General features: G+C 39.3%; 2 protein-coding genes across 2 annotated transcripts; one reads left to right on the forward strand and one right to left on the reverse strand.

Annotated features, from left to right (window-relative positions):
- Positions 1–422: 422 nt before the first annotated feature.
- On the reverse strand, positions 423–8,282 carry LOC130438150 (BEN domain-containing protein 4). Its single transcript, XM_056769959.1, has 5 exons — positions 7,686–8,282; positions 4,755–5,318; positions 3,579–3,670; positions 2,971–3,211; positions 423–2,508 (listed from the first exon to the last, which is right to left on the reverse strand). Exons 1-5 carry the CDS (start codon positions 8,137–8,139, stop codon positions 2,267–2,269), a joined length of 1,593 nt encoding a protein of 530 aa, XP_056625937.1. The 5' UTR covers positions 8,140–8,282; the 3' UTR covers positions 423–2,266.
- A 1,112-nt stretch (positions 8,283–9,394) lies between these two features.
- shisa3 (shisa family member 3) lies at positions 9,395–13,040 on the forward strand. The gene is made up of 2 exons (XM_056769176.1): positions 9,395–10,101; positions 11,456–13,040. Exons 1-2 carry the CDS (start codon positions 9,828–9,830, stop codon positions 12,046–12,048), a joined length of 867 nt encoding a protein of 288 aa, XP_056625154.1. The 5' UTR covers positions 9,395–9,827; the 3' UTR covers positions 12,049–13,040.
- The last annotated feature ends 447 nt before the right edge of the window (positions 13,041–13,487 follow it).

A 13,487-nucleotide genomic window follows, 5' to 3' on the forward strand; every position in this document is an offset into this window, starting at 1 on the left:
CCCAGGGAATTGCAAATACCTATGTAAAATGTATAGGATAATGCAAGTCGCTCTGGATAAAAGCGTCTGCCAAATGCGTAAATGTAAATAAGAAAAGTATAAACGCAACGTGGCGCATCATTCACTTTGCCTTGTAGGCCTATATGTATACAGCACGAGCACTCAGCAGATATTGGGAACTATTCATCCCGAATTTGTGAATTTGACAGTCTTTGAACTGGTTTCACGAGAGTTTGTCGTGATTGTGTTGTTTTCTGCTGCCATCTATTGTTCAATGTCTGGAATTAATAGACACGTATGTATTAAATCAGAACACAGATGAAATTGTTGAATCACTTCTTTGTCTTTTTCCATTTGTGTGCACATTACATAAATGCATCTTCTGTTTGAAGAGCTGGCATACAGAAGTTTGTTGGCAAGGGGCAAAACAGTCTTAATACATTTGACGGGATTCACAGTGTTGACATGTCCTTTGAATAGATTAGAAGACCATTTCCAATCACTATGGATTTGTACAATCACAACAGGTCACAACAGAGACTCTTGTCTGGTATAGTCAAAGGCAACTGCAACAGGGGAAGAAATTATTTTAAAGACGTAATACTACTTTCATCTACATTGTGATAACTGGGAATCCCTGGCATTTAAACCGGAATCCAAGAATGAAAACTTCATTGACACATTGGGGGCAAAGTTGGTATTATTAGTTGCAGATGCACGGTGCTTTAGATATGAAACTCACACATCATTCGGGAGTTTTGAGATGACTCAATTTTAAATCACGGGGTTTCCCCAACACAAGTAAACTCGAGAAAATTGAATCGAAATGTATTGTTGCTTTTGACTGATTTCCACAGACATTCTACATTGACCAGAAACAGTTTGAACAGACAGAGACATTCTGCTATAGCATATCATAACCTCTCTAAGGCATTTACAAAAGACTGTCAGTTTTCAAACCAACAAACAGCATGAGGCCATTGATGTAGCAGGAATACCAAGAGATTTTCAACAGTCTGAATTGGCAGTTTTTGTAATTCATAGTGGTTTCTCTTTTTAAGGCATTTCATTTATGCAGTAAACAAAATGGAACCAATTGGGCACGTTTTACGGCCCCACAGAATGTGTTTAGGCGTAATTCTTGACAAACTTGAATAAACACAGATTACAAACAACACAGCTTCCTTTTCTGTATAGTCAGAGTAAACATTAGGAAGCCACCCATCAAACGATACATAACATTATCTCCACAGTCACAAATGCGGACAAGTTGATAATCCAGTGTTTTATCCTGCAGCCACTACGATACTGTTTTTGCAACGTCACAGTTTTTTTAAGAAACATCACAGATAATTCAACATCATATGTGACCCTGGACAACAAAACAGTCTTATGGGTAAATTTTTCGAATTGAGATTTTTACATCATCTGAAAGCTGAATAATTATGCTTTGTATTGATGTAGGAGTTGTTAAGGATAGGACAATATATGGCGGAGATACAGATGTTTATAACCCTGAAATCTAAGGGTGCAAAAAATCAAAACATTGAGAAAATCGCCATTGATGTTGTCAATCCGAGGCGCTGTAGCAGGCCATACACTCACAAAAATAAAAATTTATATATTTAGGGTAGGAAATTTACAAAATATCTCTGTGGAACATGATCATTACTTAATATCTTAATGATTTTTGCCATAAAAGAAAAATCTATCATTTTGACCCATACAATGTATTTTGGGCTTTTACTAAAAATGTTCCCGTACTATTTAAGACTGGTTTTGTGATCCAGGGTCACATATGATTAAATAAGGGACGGCACTTTAAATGTCATATATATTAGAAAATAACTGAACGTTATAATAGCACCTCATTTCTATGAACATAGAATCTGATGGAAGCTCTCCTTATATACAATGAATTAAAATAACTGAATACATTCATGTTGCTATAATGAATCACATTCTTTGAAACAAATCATATTAAATGGAGCTCACGATAAACCTGAATTTTGTCAAATTCAAAGCCGTTGTCCACTGCTTAACACACAGTCAAACAAACATTATGGAAGAGTCTCACACATGATTTAAAATGATTGGGTAGGTGTGAACTCCCTGGAATGTTTACTGCTGAATCAGGAAATCACAGGAAGGAATAAGCCGCACATTAAAAAAAGACCTTAACCATCACATAAGTGCTGTCTTTCCCTCTATGCATTTTGAACCATAGAGGGCACTGAAAGCTGAAGGCTAGGCCGATGATGCTTTTTCAGTCCCCCAGTCCATTCTGCGACCCTTTCAGATAGAGCTCATCTTGAGATAGCTGCCCGTCATAGCTGTCCATGTATAAACTGCCACTGCTGCTGCTCCCACTGCCCCCGTTGCCCAGGAAAGAGCCAACAGCCCGGCCCTGCCGCGCGTGCCCCACCGCATCGCTGAAAACTTTGTTTATCTGCTCCTCGGATGGCATCCACCAGTCAGGATTAGAAGCGCAGTGCATCCGGATGAACTCTGAGAGATGCGGAGGAAAAGAGAAGGATGAAAGATTGATGGAGTGTGTGTTTTGTGTTTGTGTGTGAACACACAAACACAAGGCAGGAGGCAAACAAATTTGAGATGCTAAATTAAGTTTCCATAATTATAACATTGATAATGTTAAAGTAATACCCGTAGGAAAAAGAACACAAATGAGATCTATTATCTTGATTTTATAGACAGTAATTTGATTTAATATGATTCTACAATGTTTTAGAAGACGTTTTTAACTGTGCTGAGATATATCAAGATAGCAAAGACTGCAATTGAGAGTCAGAGATTTAAAGGGATCCTCCACCCAAAAAATGAAAATTCGGTCATGAATTACTCTCCCCCCAAGTTTAATATTCCTCAATATTCCAAATTGCGTTCAACAGAACAACAACAAAAAAAGACACAAGAATTTTCCTACTATGATATGATAGTGCAGTGCGCTACCTCTAAGACATGTGACCTTGACGGGATTCAGAGGTCGTCTCTCTGGTCCGGTTTCCCCGGTGTGCACTGAACGCTTCCTCTTCCCTAAACCACATGAGTATTTCAGCTCATCTGTTGTGAACACAAACCGGATTAGGTAACGTAGGAGCCGTCGGCCATCTTTCTTTGAGGAGTTGACTGCCTCGTCCCATTGCTTATTGGTGATGAAGAGAGGGTAGTTCCCCAGAAGCTGCTTACTGCCCTATTTAAGAATGAGATTATAAAATCATAATCATAAAGGATAAAAGCATGTGTAATGCTGTCTTTAATGCAAAAATAACAACTATAACAATGAAAGCTACAAAAAGATACAGCATGAACTGTTGTGCCTAAAAACAAGACAATTCATTAGATAAATCAATTATGGGAAAATGAACAATACTAGAATAATAAAGGATTATGCGGGTTAACAGTGCGTCAAAACATTATTTTCAGATCCCCAGATTAGTCCTTAATTTGAATGACAGTTTCACTTCATATTCCACTGCTTACAGTTTTTAGCATAAACCGACATCTTTGTGGTTTTTTGCTGTAACACACTTCCTAAATTATGCCTGTTCGTCTCATACCTCAGTGAGCTGCTCTTCAGATTGGGGCTGAGCATAGTGGTTGTAGTGCTGAAGAACAGTCTTAAAGAAGTCAAGAACATTCTGGCAAGGAGCTGTGCAAGAGAAGGCAACATTACTATTACCAAAAGTTGCTTTATTTCATAACACATTTAGAATAGTAAATTTTGAATATTGTTCCAAATAAACTTTTTTAAAAGATACTTGAAATATATGGCTGGGCCGGTCACTGTAGCTCACATACTTTCTGCAGTTATTAGCGTCTCTTGTATAGTAATGAAACCTAAACAGGTCACAACAAAACATTCACGCGCACAAATGCTACCAAATATATTTTGAGGTCGCACAGGTTGAATTTAGGGATTACATGCAACTAAAATGGTGGCAGTTTCAAACTCTCCAATACATCACGCCAAAAGCCTGAGGGTAACGTGTTCTCGCGAGATCCAGAAGTTTTCTCGTCAGTCGATTACACCCCTAATGGTATTCAATGGTGGCAAAGAACTGTTTGGTTAGAAGGATTTTTCCAAATATATTACTCTGTGTTCATCAGAACAAAGACGTTTCTACAGATTTAGAAGAAGGAATGAGTAAATAATGCCAGAATTTTGGGGTAGACTGTCTGTTTAAAGGTTATTTACAGAACCTTTGCATTTTAAAGCACTATTTTAGTGTAACCACCCAACATTAAGCAGTCTTGGTCACAGAATTCATTTTAATAGTACGAAAAAGGTATTCTGAACATCAGTAACAAAACTAAACAAAATTACTCAATGGACCTTTAAAAAGTAGAATATGAAAAATTCAGTGTAATAAAAATGGTGCACAGATTAATTATAATAACCCACTCTGGATTTTGTATCAAAAAGGACTAAAATATAATCCTTTATAAAAAGCTTAATCACAAAACATTATAAATTATAAAAATATCATTATATAAATATCATAAATTATACACTTTAAAAATAGTTGGTAACTTCAACCCAGCATTGGGTCAAAAAGGGACAAAGCCATCCATTGGGTTATAAATCATCTTATGATGGGTTGTTTGAATCCAAAATGCTGGATTATTTCAATGCATTGTTAGGTCAAATATAAACATTCTGGGTTGGGTTCGTCCATTTTTGACAAAATGCTGGATTGAAATAACCCACATTCTTTAAGATTGTAGATGAATACCTGGTATCCGGTCCAGTTTGTGTCTCAGTTCTTCATTCTCCTGCTGTAGACTAAGAACTTCCTGCTCCAGCTCTATACATCGAGGACAACAGCCTTCCTCCTCCTCATCTTCCTCAGGCAGTGTGGATGAAGGGTGTCCGTATGACTCTGATGGAGAAGGTGATGCCCAGCCACTTAAGTTCTGTCGTGGGGACCCTGACGCTGCTGGTTCAGCATCTACCTGACGGCACCGCTCGCCGTCTGACGACTGAGGTCCAGACAGCAGGTAGTTCTGAAGCGACTCTGTGAAAATTTGCAGGAAAGCTGACGTCTGCTGTTGGTTCCATTGGTTCCCACATTGCGTCTCCTCACCTGCGTTCTCCACAGACGGATCCTCTGACCTGGGCTTGACACTGAGTCTTTCTTCTGAAGACAGGCATCTATCCTCTTGTTTGATGAGAGCGGAGATGGAAGAGGATGCGGGGACAAGGGAAGGCTGGGGCTCTAGGAGCCGTCCGTTGCTGTTTAGAAGACTGAGAACTCGACTGCACTGCTGAGCGAAAGCGTCCAGTATGAGGCGGTTTTCTGTGAGGGGAAATCACAAGCGTTTATTTCTGTTTTTCTAAATTTCATTACCATCGCTCGCTGGGAAATATGTCATTTTCTTTGCCGATGTAATTTTCTCTTGCAAAAGAGAATACTACAAAATTCAGGTAAACAACGCAATAACTAGATGGCAAAAAGTATAAATAAATGATTTACTAGACAACAGCTGGAATTTATTGGCCGGCCTCAGAGAAAAACTGTACACTACATAATCCAAAGCTAATTTCAAGGATTTCAAATAAATGGGATAAAAAAGAATTTGTATTATAAGTACATATATGATAAATATAGCTGCTTTGGATTCAAATAAAAGCAATCTGTGAGTTTGTTGTTTCATATCTTCTGCCCTGCTTCCTCTTGCCTTTATTTTTGTCTTAAAATTAGAAACTACGTCCCGCAAGATTTAAGAGATCGTGCATCTGCAAGCACATACATTCTAATATAAAAAAATAATATCTTCCAAATCCTTCAAAATGTTGAGAACTAGAAAGATTATTCATATAAAAAAAATGTGGACTGACCAACCAATCATCCACATATAATTACTTTCTCACCACAGCGTTGTGGCCGCGCCCAAATGCAGAATCTTATGCGTGTCTCAAAGGATGATTATGAATTTGCCATCCTCACACAAAGACACAGGGCAGACAATTATCAGCTCAGGCACTGGCTGTATCACCCGTATGACTGGCATGCATGAATACCTGCTGTCGCCAAGATGCGTCTATCAGGCTTAAGCAGATGTGGCCATTTATTAACATGCGCGGCATCTCTGTTTACCCCAGCGAGATGGATTTGATATTTATCTGATATCTATCATTCTCTCTCTCCTCCTTTTCTGCTTTCGTTTCCTCTTCTTCCTCTTTCTCTCTCTCTCTCCGATCCCTCCCTCCCTTTTTTCCTCAATATGACATGCAGAGCGAGCCTCATGAAATTTCATTAAACACAACATGTGCCGCAGAGCCAAATTTATGAGGCACATTTGTTTTAATCACAGTCCCTTTGGAGGAGCTTTTAAATGCAATTTGGATTATTGCACTGATCTCAGACCAGCGTCCTTGGGTTTTCCGGGGCTAGAAAGATGAAACCATTAGTATTGTCTGATTGACCCTCAAAATCCCGCGTGCATTCTTTTTTCAATGAATATTCAGTAAGAAACCCAAAAGCTCTGTGCGACATTGGAACGCACTGTTTACAAACAGGCACCGGGAATCATTTTTGTTGAAAAGAGTGTCGACAGCCATTGTTTAATGAATGAAATAAACATTAAGCAAACAGCTCGGATCCCCCAGGCTGCAGGTAAATGTCAAACCATTTTGCATTTTAAACATTGCATTACATATGTGCCAAGAAATATGCATAAATAAATAACCAAACCCTATGTATTCGAGTCACTAATGATAAAAACATTGTTTAGTAGTAAGTGACAGTACTTGCAAGTAGTAGCATATGTATGTTTGTTGACACTGACGCACGCTGTTGAGTGATAATAACTCAGCTTCTTAACGTGACACCGCCAGAGGCTTCAAAGAGTGAAATAAATTCTGGCAACAATTACCACTGAACTCGACAAGTTTGGTTAAACCATTTTGTGGGTGGGAAACACTTTCCATAAATGCTGTTACAGTAGCATGTAAATAGATTTGATGCACAGTACTGGATTAGACCATAAGACTTTCATTGTTTGTTCTTCATTAGTCTATTGTTTTTATTAAACAACAAAGCTTTAATGCAAAACATTAATAGTCACAGTGTACAGTAGATGGGATGTAAAGATGTTTGTTAAACAAATTTAATTTTACCCTGACATAGTCACAAGATTTAAAAAGTACCAAAACAAAGATATTTGTTAAGTACCAAAACAGCACGGAGAGACATGTTATGAAAGCAAAGTTTGTGTTGATAAGATTTTGTAAAACTTTTCCCTGGCCAAATAAAGTGTTTTCTGATGTAACAAGAATCCAGATGTTTTAGTGCTGTTCTTAGAAAATTCTTTCACAATACTTATTGTCCTCTATTTTAGGAGTCTGTCTATCAAAAAAATTAGACAAACAGGTGGCTATAGGACGTATTAATCAATAGTGCAGGACCATTATGGTATTATTAGGTTATTTTCGGTCATCTCAGATGTGAAATCAGACATGTGGAGAGCATTAATGATTAAAGGAGTCGCATCATTTGGGCGTGGGTCTCCAAATTATCTAAGTATTTACGTAAAATAAACGCATGCCCACAAAACACGAATTGAAAATCGCGCAGTTGTTGAAACAGGACACGTTGCATTCGACATCAGCTTCGTGATGAATTCGTAACTTAAACTTCTTGAGTCAAACTTTAAACAGTTACCTGAGCTTATTCCATAGGTGCAGTCTGGAGACTGATGGCGAGCCGGCGGATATCTGCTGGTGTCCTGGCCGGCGACCCTCCTCTGGCTGCCAAATGAGGCTGATGCTGCGCCCGTCGTGGCGCTCCCCGCTGATGATGCTGCGCTGGATGTCGCGACTCTGCTGCCGGGCCTGATCTCGCAGGGGAGACGGTGTTGCGACTGGTGACTGCTGCTGATAGAAATGGAGGCTTGTTGAAGCGGCGTGCGCTGTGAATACTGCTGGTGATGTTGACTGAGGTGATGCTCTCCTAGCTGCGGGATGTCCACCATTGTGGGTCTGTCATATCTCGCCCTGCCCGCCGCGCGCTTGCTCGGGAAGGTCTTGAGAGAGCTGTACGGACTCCGCTGCTGCTGCTGTCTGCAGATTTTGGGCGAAGAGAGACCTTCGTCTGCCGGGAGCATCTCCTCCTCCATTCTCTCTTGGACTTTCTCGCGTCGCTTCAGGTAGGCTGTCTTTCTGATCGGTCTGGTTAAACCGTTTATCCCCGCGTCTCGCCGCCTCGCTATGTGTCTCAAACACTTCTAACTCAGACTGAGATACTCAGAGGGTGGGTGACTTTACTGACAAGTCATTGCTCCAATCCCCTGGCGGTAACAGCACGCGCTGGTTTTATTCTACCAACAGGGGAATACCGGCGGCGGCCGTGGCGCGCGCGGCGATGTGTGGCTTCTGCTCTCATCAGTGGGAGTGTCAGAGGGGTGCTGATAGATAACTGAAGATGCGCGTGTTCGCTCCATGTTTTCTCGCATAGCCATGTTTATTTTAGGTTTGTTTATCTTTTGTAATTTTGGGGCTATGTTCTGAAATGAATGGACATGTAGAGCTAAGGGGAATTGAACGTTAATAGGTAATGTTAGTGAATTTATAATTCACAAATTTTACAAAAAATAAAATGAATTGTAAATCAATGAAATGTGTAAAATGTTTTAAAAACGTAAATGTAGCCTACAAAATCAAAACAATTGTGCCAAAATAAAAGTAAACAAAACCCACACTAGCTTACTAGAAAAATTCTAGTGCAATACAGTGATGGCAGGAAAGAAAATAGCCCAAATCCAAAATGCATCATACAGTAATAAAAACAACACATTTTTATCACAACATAAACTATTTTTCTCAATTGTTTGGAGAATCAAAGATTTCGTTACTAAATATGTGAACAATGTACTGTGATCCCTCGATAGAGATGTTGCGCCAGTTTTGCAAGAAGCAAAACAGCCAGAAGAGGGCACTATCATGACACGAATTCAACTCAAACCCTTTGTTACTCAATTCTTAATCGATCCTCAATTCTTAATCGATTGATTAAACACAACAATTTAAAAAAAAACATTTTAATTTTTTTCAATTTAATTTAAAATATGTTTTTAATCATATATAAAATACCATTGAGCCAATCAAAAAGAAATAAGGCAAAAGAAACTGGCCAAATCAGAAAGACAAATACTGTTTTTTTACGCATTAATAGGAAATCAAAAACAGTCTAATTAGCACAAAATATTCCAGCCCATTTCGCGTTCCCAGGGTGACGGGACGCGACATTACCACCTACATGAATGCGCACGTCCACCCAGGCAGCTGCGTGCGCGTCATAGAAACGGAGTGAACGCATGGGTGAGCATCTCCGGATAAACTCACAAGTGCAGCACATTCAGAGGAGATGCGCGAGCTGCGGACAGCTCTCTGCTTCAACCAATACATGATCGCACGCAAACCGCGAAACGAATTGGAGAACAATTGCACGTTTTAACGGTGTTTTAGGTATTTAAAACTTATTTAATATTCTTTACATTTGATGCATATCAAAAAATAGCCTAAAATGTCAGTAAACGAGAGCGGATGAACGATCTCAAATCTACGTTGGATGTCTACTTTCAACTAACTTTGGACAGTTTCAAGCTCCGAATATTGGATATGGATAACAGTCCTTGGAACGGACTCAAGTCTTGTTTATCATGACTGCATTAAATCATATGCGTTACTGGATTACTTTTCCAAATCAAAGCTACTTGATTTAAAGCCATCTATTTAGGATACCAAGACGCGCGTTTGTGGTGCGCACTCTGTTTTTAAGAATAGACTTCATCCACATCTCGCCGGTATGGTGCGCTTGTTGAACTGCCTCTTGTTGGGGTATCTTACGTGGAACCTACGGATATCGGATGCCCAGGGAGAGTACTGCCACGGATGGCTGGACACCAGTGGGAATTACCACGAGGGTTTTCAGTGTCCGGAGGACTTTGATACTATGGACGCGACTGTGTGCTGCGGGACCTGCGCTCTGCGCTACTGCTGCGCGGCCGCGGATGCGCGCCTGGATCAGGGGACCTGCACGAATGACAGAGAAGTGGAGAATGACACTCAATACGCTGCCCGTAAGACAACATTTAAACTCGTATGTTTAGAGCACCAATTACAAATAAAATCAAGCGTCCTATTACTGGGTTAAATATGGATTTGTTCAGTATAAAGACATTATCATACAGCATCATAACTCTGAATGACTATGATAAGTATAATAATACATCTGATAAATTGTAATTTAGAAAATAATTGTGATTATAATAAATAAAACAGCTATTTTCTTTAGAAACAATTCAACCCTATTTGTTATTCAAGAACACCATATATAACACGGAACAATGTAATGTGTTTACATGCTGCTTGTGTAGTCTAGAACAGGGGAACATTCACCGGATATCAAATTAAGACATAATTACACCGGATTGGATTACTTCTAATGGCACACTTGTTGATAGCCAAATCATAGAATGTCACAACAAGGATACGTGAAGTGAGACCGGGATTGTGGGTCTTCAGAAAGAATAATGTCTTACAAAATGTTTTATTTAGATAAAATACAAACAGTTTGAAGAATATCGAATTGCAGTCGCACCTGTTGAAATGCTTGACATATTTACTTGAGGTTGAACCAGACACACCTGCACTATTTCTAAACATTCCATGAGAGAAAATAGCATAGAGTCTGTTGCATTAACTTTAAGAAAAGCAAATAGGCTCATTAAATTACAATAAATATGGTAATTATAATTCAATATTGAGGATTAAAATGACCCTGGGCTACTATTGTACATTGTAAAACGGTTCATAAAAAAGTGTATTCTCATACAGGGCAGGCCACATAAATTGTTTAAATGAGAATCAAGGCTGACGGTGATCTCCAAATTTGAGACTTCCCAAACACCCTTCAAAGCAAAATCCAGATAATATCATAATAATCTCATTCCCCTCTCAACAGTTTACAGCAACAATCCACATTATTTAAATTTATAGGCGAAAAATCTTTTTCGAACCTGGAAAAATTGCATGCGATCTTATAATCCACATAAGAGAGTTTAGCAAAAATAATGTTTATTAATATTAATGCCGTTGTTTGATCCCTGCCCTAACAATTTAAAAACTACATGATGCACATAATTTGAGAACGCTAATATGACAAAACATGTGAAAAATCTTGATTCAGTTCAACAATAAATATTATGCTGTTCTTGAAAAATTATTGAATAACTAATTAAATGCTAAGCAACAAATTAATTTAAAAAGAACAAAATCTGTCACACAACTAATCTAAGCAAATTCAACAGTTTAAATATTTTTTATTGAAAATAATAATGCAAGAAAGTTTGCTATATGGAACCTTATTCAAAATAATCATTACTTGACTGCCTTAAGTGTCTCTAACCATACGGTTCTCTTTCACTTTGACAGAGCCCATCTATGTTCCCTTTCTTATGGTGGGCTCCATCTTCGTGGCGTTCGTGGTTGTCGGTTCTCTGGTGGCGGTTTATTGCTGCACCTGCCTGCGACCCAAACAGCCCACCCAGCAGCCGATTCGCTTCTCACTGCGCAGTCAGGGCGAAACTATTCCCATGATCCTCACCACTGCTCCGCCCAGTCTCCGGACACCGTCCCGGCAGTCCAGCACGGCCACCACCAGCTCCAGCTCAGCGGGGGGCGGGAGCTCTCTCCGTCGATTCTCTCTGGGCCGGGTCGATGGGCAGTGTTCTCAACAGCAGCAGCTCTTAATGGTCTCATCTTCCTCATCCTCGACTCCAGTGTCGGTGACTCCAACCCAAGCCCTGCTCCTCCCACCACCTCCACCACCCTACAACTCCCAACAGGGCATGCAGGGCAGTAACTCTCTCCAGCACCCACACAGCCACGGTCAGTTACAGCTGCACCACCAGAGCCTACACCCTGCACAAAGCTCAGGGTTCCTCTTGCCACAACAGTACTTCTTTACCCTACCCCAAGATCCGTTTTCTGGGAACAAGGGCTTTGCGGACTTCAGCCAGAGCTGACCTGGGGCTTGTTGGTTGCTGGGAAATGCATAAACGGAGATGGACACCAAAGAGGCAGTCTTTTACAATGGTGTTGTTGTAGACTCATATTACAAGCCCGATACATCTTTCAGCGATCGAGATTGGCACTTGTGGGACTGCAACTGGAATTAAAGAGAGCTGTGTGGGTGCTCGAGGCTGCTATGACTGGCTAGATAGTCGACCTTGAGGTATGGCTTTGCAGTAACGCAAAGAACCAAATGTTGGCTGGAATGAGACAAACATTTTAGTCTTGGATAGCAAAGCATACGATACTAGAACTTGGATGCTTACTTCTAAGCACATACGTCTACTATTCATCATATCTCTTATGCACTTTCGATCTGTTTACATGATAAAGAGTTCTCTAATGTTGGAAAATACCAGTCTTATGTGACAGTTTGTTGGATCATCAATACACAATAAGGAATTGTGAAAAGAAGTTTCTCGACAATCTCAGCCCCATTTTAGGGGTAGGGCACACAAACAGTGCGTTCTAGGAAATAGTGGATTTCTAGGAATGCTTGTTGCTTGTATTTTCTCATAGGATCAGATTAAAGATTTTATTACAAGACAAAGATTATTTTGTCCAAGGGAAACAGGCAAAGCGCTTGTTTATTATATTTGCTTCATAAATGGACACTATGAACCACGTTCTGTTCTTAACTTCAAATGAATGAAATGCACAGCTATCGCTAGGACAGTTTCTATTTTCGATGTTCTGGTGAAAGCTTCAATTTTGTATAATTTGTAACAATCTGAAAGCCATTATTGACTCAGTTTCAGATTACATTGGCAAAACATTTTGTATTTGTTATATTTTATGGGCGAGGTTTTGTAAATGGAAGTGTGTTTATAAATGTACAGACCACCTGGAATGACATCATGGGGTAGCAGAGGGGGCCTTTAACTAAGTATTAAATTCTCTAACCAACAGTGTTTTCAAGTTAAATTAAACCATTTTTTCCCTTTGACCTGTGGTTCTTTTGACTTATCGCTCTGTTACAAAAACAGTTTTCCCAATATTTCAGATCTGAAAGGATGTGGATGACAGATTTAAAGAAACATTAAAGTAATCACGTAAATAAAAAAGTTGATTAAGAAGCAATTACATTCCCAAATCCTGTTAGTCAGAATGAAACATTTTTGTAATTCTTAATCCTGAATATGTCTAGGCACACAGACTCTGGATAGATTTACAAATAACCAACATAAATAAACTGCTGTTAAAATTCTATTATGTCATTGACCAACATCACAGTGATGATATATTATGATATATCATAACTACAACAGTGATGCCATCTATTTTACTAGTACTGACAAATCACTGCCTTTTTTCTGTTTTAATTGATGTCGCTTTGTACATTCTAAAATATCAAATCAAAGGAATTTTACTGAAACACATTAGATGATACAAT

The sequence above is a fragment of the Triplophysa dalaica genome, chromosome 16, assembly GCF_015846415.1.
Source record: "Triplophysa dalaica isolate WHDGS20190420 chromosome 16, ASM1584641v1, whole genome shotgun sequence".
NCBI classification, from domain to species: Eukaryota; Metazoa; Chordata; class Actinopteri; order Cypriniformes; family Nemacheilidae; genus Triplophysa; species Triplophysa dalaica.

Bases quoted from the DNA above. Each gene is read 5' to 3' on its own strand.
- LOC130438150 (XM_056769959.1), bottom strand. From the start codon at position 8,139: ATGGAGGAGGAGATGCTCCCGGCAGACGAAGGTCTCTCTTCGCCCAAA. The intron at 3,212-3,578 runs GTATGAGACGAA...ATTCTTAAATAG, and splicing joins CTGAAGAGCAGCTCACTGAG to GGCAGTAAGCAGCTTCTGGG. The intron at 2,509-2,970 runs GTAGCGCACTGC...CGCATCTCTCAG, and splicing joins CAAGGTCACATGTCTTAGAG to AGTTCATCCGGATGCACTGC.
- shisa3 (XM_056769176.1), top strand. From the start codon at position 9,828: ATGGTGCGCTTGTTGAACTGCCTCTTGTTGGGGTATCTTACGTGGAAC. The intron at 10,102-11,455 runs GTAAGACAACAT...TCACTTTGACAG, and splicing joins TGACACTCAATACGCTGCCC to AGCCCATCTATGTTCCCTTT.